Consider the following 8,229-nt stretch of genomic DNA (forward strand, 5'->3'; position numbering starts at 1 on the left):
TAACAATACAATTCTCTTACCATACCACATAACAAGCATTGGTGCAACAAAAGCATTATGGGAAAGAATCGAAGAGAAAACCCAGTAACTAAGCAATAACACGTACACAATCAAACATAAAAGTAACATAATTACTCAACCCAAAATAAGGTGTGCTTGGCCCTCTTGACAAGTCTTTTCTTCATCCCCTTAGAGTCCAAAAGAAAGATCACCACTATGACCGGAACAAATATACCCGTTGTTATAAAAACAACGTTGTTAATTCCAAACTCTACCATGTTAGGATTGGTCATGACAAAGGAAGCTCCATAAGTAATTGCAATGGCCCCCATCGACACCCACTCCGTAAACGAGGCGATCTTCACGAATCTCGAATGGTTCGACGCGCCAGCCGTGGAGAGCAACAAGATGGCGATGGTAGACGAAATGAAGGACACAATGTTAGCAATGACGAAACTTTTGTATGTCCTGGGGTGCTTAGTAGCCATGACGGCAAAGCCGGCTTTGTAAGCTCGGCCGGTCTCGTTATCGAGTCCGTCAGCTTGCCACACGCCGCCAGGGGGGCTCACGGCCGCTTGGAACGCCATGGTCGCGATCAGGACGGCTGCGACCATCGTCATCTCGCTGTACCTCTGAAAGTTTTGGAATATGGACAGATTGGAAAATTTTTCCAGGTTATTTTTCATTTTTTTGCATGTTCTTGAGTCTCCAGAGTTCTCCTCAAAGATATCCAGTGCTGTTTTGCCATTCGAATTCTTTGTCAGTTTTTCTCGTCTGCAAGCTCTCTTCAAGTATTCTACAATCTGAATTAGTAATTTCATTAGTAATCACAAAATTTGGCCCATCCCACAACTTAAAAAATCATCCCAAATAATTCTTAACTTTAATTTAAGCAACTGAGTATGGGCAAACACAAAATTTTGTTTCTAGCATGTACTATTATTTTGTAATGCAAAATTTGTTTTGCGTGAAAGAAGTATAATCTCTATTTCGTATTCAAAATATTAATAGAAGATCTTTTTTACTAATTTATTTTTCAAATAGAGATATTTTAACAAAATTATAAATTTTTTTTGACAAGGCTCACTTCAAATACGTCTAATTAAGTAATTATACAAACAAGATTATAAATTTTTTTTGACAAGGCTATATCCGCCATTAAAGCGTTGACTCACTTCAGATACGTCTAACTATACGAACAATATTAATTAAATTTCACGGTTTTCTGACCAATTATAAATCTGCAGCACAAGCCAAAATATGACCTAAGTTTTGAGTGACATCAGATGCTATATGTTAAGGACCTAAATCCTTAACGTCGATTTCCACACAAAATCAAGAAACGAGATGTCGTCGTTGTCGAGCGCCCAATGTTGGGTCGTGACTTGGACGGCAAAAATGGGCGGTTGAGCGCGAGATCAGCCTCGTCGGCAACTTAGGAGATGTTTCTTGTTTGCTACTCAATTGAGCCAAAAGAATGATAATTTCATATATTGATGGAATGAATAAAAAAATAACAGTCTATCCTATTTATAATGTTACTGACTTAATGAACAAGAAAACAAAGATATAGAAAAAGATATGCTAAATCCCTATAATATCTAAACTAAATAATAATAATAGAGGTTCGTATCACTATATCACTAAAAATAAAGCCCATAGGACAACTATGTTATATTCCATATTTAAAAATAAATAAATAATAGGTAATGCCATAATTTGACCAAATTTTATGATTTATTCGAGAAAGTACCTCAAGTTGATTAGCCCTCACAGCAAAATGCAACAACGTCTCTCCATCATCATCCTTTGCACTCACTAGGTCTCTCAGCTTATCCACCAAAACCGTCAACGTCCCAAGCTGACGATGTTTCACGCACAAGTGCAACACAGTCTGTCCGCGATGCAGCCTCGCCGCGGCCGGAAGAATATCCAGCTGAAGCATCTCCTCCAGCACCGCCTCATTCCCCTTCATGGCCGCAACATGAAGCGGGTTCATATCATGGACGTCTCGTGATAGGGACCTCGAGCCCGAAGCCCAAACGACCAACTAAGCCGTGGCCCGACATCTTTTATTGTTAGTTTATTATTTAATTTCCTTGTTTAGCTATAGTATTTTTGGAACACAAACCTTGCTCCTCAAGCAAGATATTTACCGTATTTTAGCATAGGATTTATATAAATCTTTTCGGGTTTTCTTCTTGATTCTTTCCCGAATCGTACAGTCGAATCAAGTAGGGTCCGGACTCTATAAATACTAGAGTCCATTAGAGAGTCAAAAACATTGAGAAATAAAGTATAAACTTATTCTCATTCCTGGTTCTGGCGGAAATCGCCCCCTAGCACCTCAACTAGGGTTTATCTTCCTTTTATTCTCGTGTCAAACGTGCGTGCTCAATCCCGATAGAACAAGGTTCTATCAATTGGTGCTTCCATTGTTAACTCTTCCTCCATCCAAATCTCTCAAAACTCACTACTCACGACAAAATCCTCACAATCTCAATCCAAACTCCAATCATCACAGCCACGTAGCCACCGCTTGTTTCCATGGCTTTTATTCAGGAATCTTTACAACAACATGCTCTCCGTGAGATCCTCGTGGACTTGCGCCAACTGGTTGCTGCTCATGGTGAATTTCTAGCCAATTTCAGACGTCATACACTGACCGAGGAGCCTCCGGACAGCCTTGTCGAGCGCTCACCTCCACATCCACCGTGGAATACTCGGCCGCCGGCCCAGCAGCCAGTCGTAGAGCCTCCGCGGTGTTGGACACTTCCTCCGTCGATCACACAGCCGCCGCCGGGATTCAAGGCAGAGCCCTTACCGAGCCTTCGCGTCGATCCCCCTCGCTTTGACGGCGAAAATGCTCAGGATTGGATTCATAAAATCCAACACTACTACAATAATCAGTACATGCCGCTCCATGATCGTTTATACCTGACCCAATTCTTGTTTGATCATCCAGCAGCGGAGTGGATGACGTACTGGGAGGCAAACAATAAAGGCAAAGGGTGGGACGATTTTCTATTGGCAGTCCGTTACCAATTTGCTCTGGGATTCACTGTGGAGGTCAACGATGAAGAGCAATTAGGTGGCAGTTCGTTGTGTGTTGGTATCCCCAACGAGGTGATGGACGCCGATGTTGTTTCACAAAAATTTGCATTGGAATTGGTGTCTGATGATGTCCCTAGCAAGGTCGGCGCTCCCTCTGATGGAGTTGTTCTCTCCGTTGCATCAAAACGTGTTACAGACTCACTTTTTGTGACTGATCCTAGCGACGAGGCTCTTAAGTTGTGCGAGTTTTCTAGCCACGAGGTTGATGGTGATGATGCTCTTCTTGCTGTTGAATCTGCACAAATAGATGCACAATATATGGCTACTCCTACACCATCCGATAGTGATTATACGGAGTCATGTCTCGAGCAACAAAATTTGCTCGGTGTTGGTGATCAAAACTTGTTCAGATTGGAACAAACACTCACCACCGATGGTCGCTCGATCCCTCCGCGTGTACTCAGTTTTACTGTTATCATGAATGTGAACGGTGAAGATTGTGGAGTAGAAGATGGTGCGAAGATGGACTACTTAGTAAAGCATGGTTTGGAGCTTCCTCATCGGGAAAAGCAAGATGAAGATTCTGTTGCAACTGACATTGAACGAGGAATGAGACCTCAACATGAAGATGAAAGCATTCCTACTTGCTTACAGACGGGATCAGTCAAATCTCAAGTTCCGTCCCCGTGTCCGCTGAATCTTGAGATGGAGATATTGTTGGACCATTTTACGGCCAAAATGACGAAGCAACAGGGGGAGAACATGAAACAGCCTTATTACCAAATATCTGTCAGCTGCCCCCTCTCCACCAAGCTGAGCAGGCAATTTTACGCCCCTTTTTCTGTTCTCGGGTGGCATTCTAATTCCGAGCTCTATGCTAATGTAGTGCACAAAGGAGATACATCTAAGGCTGGTCATTACTACAGCTTCATTCACTTACACTCCACTGAATGGTACATATCTGATGATTCTCGAGTTTCTGCTGCAGATGGTGATGAAGTTTTCGAGCAGATGGCATATATTCTGCTCTACGCTCCGCACAGCACTCTCTGGTTTACCGATTTCATTCTAGCTCTGCAGTCATCAAATGGATTTGCTTCTTTAGTGGCATCACAACTACTCCCTACTTTTGAGCTTGGACAGGGTGATGCAACTATTTTGCCTCATGATAAGGAAGGAAACGGATTAGAGACTAATGGAGATTACAAGCAGCTACAGACTACTATTTCCTTCGTTCCTGACTTTACAGAACAGTGTCAAGATGAGATTTTGTGTGGGGGAAATGGAGCTGGTGAAGCTGATAAAGATCCAAGTTTAACCAGTGAAAATAATTTAGTTGCTGATGGAGATGAAGGTTTGTTTGCTGATGAATATTACCAATTTGCATTTTGGCAATTGCTATTTTTATGCATATGGCTTGACCCGTCTGATGTTTTGAAAAGGAAACAAGGCAGGGTGTTTCTAGTTTTGCTTCATGCAACCATTTTTGATCATTTGAAGGAAGTTGAGAATAATGTAATCATGGTAGAGGGTTTCAATTCAGAAGAAGAGAGTAGCTGGATTGATGTTGTAGCAAACTTAGGTGGGGAAATCCATGCAGCCTCCAGGGAGTTAGGAGACCATGTCGAGAATGATCTATCACTCGATTTTGGGATAGCAGCTTGTGGGGATAATGACAAGGGATGTCTGTTCGTTGATAACAGGAGCTTCTACAACATTGGTCTGCCGAGATCGAGGCTTATAATTGGGCCGAACATTCAGTGTTTTGGCTTGCTTGATGAGTTTGGCAATTATACTATGCGGCCATGTCTCTCGAGTGCCGTACAAGTTCACGCATTTGATGTGACTAAGGCCTTGCAGGAATCAGGAGGCGTAGACCTTTGCTTTCCGATTGAGGACGAGCCATTCCTCCTCGGATACAATATAGATGGGGAGCGAGTTATCGATGGGTTCTTCTCTCGTCCATGGCTTCTTAACAAAAATCAGTTTTCGCTGATTCGATTATTCACTACGAGAGAGGGCATGATTGCTTATCATTGTGGTGTTTCTAAGCTTGATGAGGCAGATGGGGTTGCCAGGTGTTTGTTGGAGTTTACGATAGGTGTGACGGGTTCTCTGAAGTTCGACTCATGGCCACCGCGACTTTTCGTCATCATTGGAGGTGGTTCTGGTCTAGGAACGGGGAGAACTTGGATTGCTGCTATAGCAGACATATGTAGGGAAGCAAATGCAATCTCAAGAGAGTTTGAAGAGGTTGTTCTCAACGTTATGCTGCTAATGATTCAAGCCCATTTATTAGCTAAACGGAGTACAAGAGCAGTATACAATCCAGGTAAGAATCCTAGCATCAAGACCGAGTCGTCAATTAATTTAGCGAGTGCAGATGAAGGGCTAGAAGTTCAAATTGGAGCAGAGATGGCAAGCTTGGAAGCTAGGCAATCAGCTGCAAAGGAAGCATACATGGCTTGTGGCTCCTGTGTGTTGCTTCAATTTCGAGCTTTAGAACACGGAGTTATAAAGTTGATCTTCTGCTGCATTTTCTTCATATCCGCCTTGAGGACAAGGCGATTGTTATCGGGGAGGGAGTTGATAGGGACCTCGAGCCCGAAGCCCAAACGACCAACTAAGCCGTGGCCCGACATCTTTTATTGTTAGTTTATTATTTAATTTCCTTGTTTAGCTATAGTATTTTTGGAACACAAACCTTGCTCCTCAAGCAAGATATTTACCGTATTTTAGCATAGGATTTATATAAATCTTTTCGGGTTTTCTTCTTGATTCTTTCCCGAATCGTACAGTCGAATCAAGTAGGGTCCGGACTCTATAAATACTAGAGTCCATTAGAGAGTCAAAAACATTGAGAAATAAAGTATAAACTTATTCTCATTCCTGGTTCTGGCGGAAATCGCCCCCTAGCACCTCAACTAGGGTTTATCTTCCTTTTATTCTCGTGTCAAACGTGCGTGCTCAATCCCGATAGAACAAGGTTCTATCAATTGCACCAGCACATCTCCGGGGCTATCGCTAGCAATCTCTTCGCGATTCCCTCGCTGCCTCTTGCGGCTGCGAGGTGGAGAGACGACGAGTTCTTGGAGTCGAGCTCGAGAGCGAGCTCCGGGTTGATCTTGAGCACCTCTTCCACGATGTTCTCTTTTCCATGCTTTATTGCAATGTGCAACACATTTTTGAGACATGGGAATGAGACTACATCAAGAAGATGTTGATATGTTTGGAGGAGTTGTTGGAGTGTTGCTGCATCTCCAATTCTTGCAGCATCGTACAGTTTCTTTTCTGCCATTCTTTTTCACTCTTTCTTTTACACACAAGTTAGCTTGTAGTAATAAACATCTTACACTTACACACACACACACATATATATATATATATATAGAGACTATAGTGTATAAGCACTCCATCTCTTTTGGAAGAAGGAACTAGGAAATGTTCAAAGAAAGATCATTTAGGTCTAGGTAGATATCTGTTAAGATCAATGTTTTAAAAACCGGACCGGCAAGCGAACCGGCGACGTTACTGGTTCACGGTCGAACTACCGGTCTAACCGTTTTACTGTTGCAAATATATATAAAAATATATTAAATTTAGTAAATGATTTACAATTAATAATATATCACAAAAAATTAAACCTTAGAGATAATTAGTGATGTATAAATATAAATAATATTAAAATTTAGAAAATATATTCAAATATATATATTTAATATTAGTTAGTCTAGATAAAAAATTTAATTTTCATGTATTAAAATAGATAATATTTATATTAATTTAAGAAAAAATATTTCGTAAAATAATATATAATTAAATACGAATTAAGTACTTATTAATTAGTTTAGATAAGATTATTCATTAATGTCAATAGCTAGGGTATATAAATTAAGTATGTGATATAAAAAATTTATTTATAGTAAATAATGAATCTTATATGGTACTATAGGTGGTAAGTAGAGCATCATTAAAATATAAAGTATGATAATTATATATATTATAATTAACAATTATATTAAAGAATAATAAAATTAAAATGAATTATTAGTTTTTGTAGATAAAATTAATGGTTAATGTATAAAAATATTTAATGTTCAAATTGTTCAATGAGCCCATGTGGTGTAGTGGTAGAGGTCTTCTTAACTAGAAGAGAGGTCATGAGTTCAACCTCTATCAACAACAAATTTTAAAAATTTTTGAAACAAAATAGAAAACCGGTTTCCGATTTACGGTACGACCGGCCAGTTCCACCGGTTCACGGCGATTCAATGCAGTGGTGAACCGGACCGGACTACCTACCGCTTCGCGGTCCGACCGGTCGAACCGGCCGGTCCGGTTTTTAAAACACTGGTTAAGATTGACCGAAGAAAAGTATTAAGTCTCCAAATGAAGACAAATAAGTAGTGACCCTAATTCTTGCAATTAATAGGGATAAAATAGATAAAGCTATGGACTCCAAGTAGGGATGCTAGTGACTTATGTGGGGCGGGGTTGGAATTGAAAATAGAAGAAGATTCTGCCCTGTTTCCAATTTCTCAAGGATAGGACACTAGGAGACTACTCAAAAGAGGATGTTCAAACAAAAAAAACACAACCAAATAAACAAAATACTTATAATAATATATGTGGACAAGATTTGTAATATTATTATTGATCGATCGATCGATCAAATCATTGTGCAAGTTGTATGGCGGCTTTCCACATCAGAATTAAACAAACCAGAGCCGCCATGTTTAACCCTTAACTCACTCTCTACGATTGCACGCAAAGAATGTGAAAGTGAATGAGAGAATATTTAGAGACAACCAACTGGAAATTTCCCTTAAATTTATATTAAAGGAAAATATATATAGCAATAGTATACATTATGGGACAGACGAGGTGGGGGCTAAGTACCAGAAAATTCATTAAAATCTCTCTTTTGGTTAACCTCACGTATGTGCTCCCATCTATTGGATACGTTACATAAACATATACATATAAAGAAATGTTACTCTACATATTTTATTTGAACCCAATACGTATCCATTACTTTAGTTTCCATTGCCTTATTTGTTCGGTTTATTGCCTTTTTAAATTTTTGATGTTTAGTAAAATTTTAGTTTGTCCAGCATATTTCAAAATTTGAATGATAAATCATGAAGTTTCAAAATTTTGCAATTGTCTCATAAT

The 8,229-nt window shown here is 39.9% G+C and overlaps 1 protein-coding gene across 1 annotated transcript; it reads right to left on the reverse strand.

Annotated features, from left to right (window-relative positions):
• Nucleotides 1–6,408, reverse strand: LOC121798135 (ankyrin repeat-containing protein At5g02620-like). The gene is made up of 3 exons (XM_042196985.1): nt 6,053–6,408; nt 1,754–2,014; nt 1–803 (listed from the first exon to the last, which is right to left on the reverse strand). Exons 1-3 carry the CDS (start codon nt 6,350–6,352, stop codon nt 132–134), a joined length of 1,233 nt encoding a protein of 410 aa, XP_042052919.1. The 5' UTR covers nt 6,353–6,408; the 3' UTR covers nt 1–131.
• Nucleotides 6,409–8,229: the final 1,821 nt, after the last annotated feature.

Source organism: Salvia splendens, chromosome 4 (genome assembly GCF_004379255.2).
Source record: "Salvia splendens isolate huo1 chromosome 4, SspV2, whole genome shotgun sequence".
NCBI lineage: Eukaryota > Viridiplantae > Streptophyta > Magnoliopsida > Lamiales > Lamiaceae > Salvia > Salvia splendens.

Coding starts and splice junctions, on each gene's coding strand:
- LOC121798135 (XM_042196985.1), bottom strand. CDS start 6,352: ATGGCAGAAAAGAAACTGTACGATGCTGCAAGAATTGGAGATGCAGCA. Junction 2,015..6,052: donor CCCCGGAGATGTGCTGGTGC/AATTGATAGAAC, acceptor AGGTCCCTATCA/CGAGACGTCCATGATATGAA. Junction 804..1,753: donor TGAGGGCTAATCAACTTGAG/GTACTTTCTCGA, acceptor TTACTAATTCAG/ATTGTAGAATACTTGAAGAG.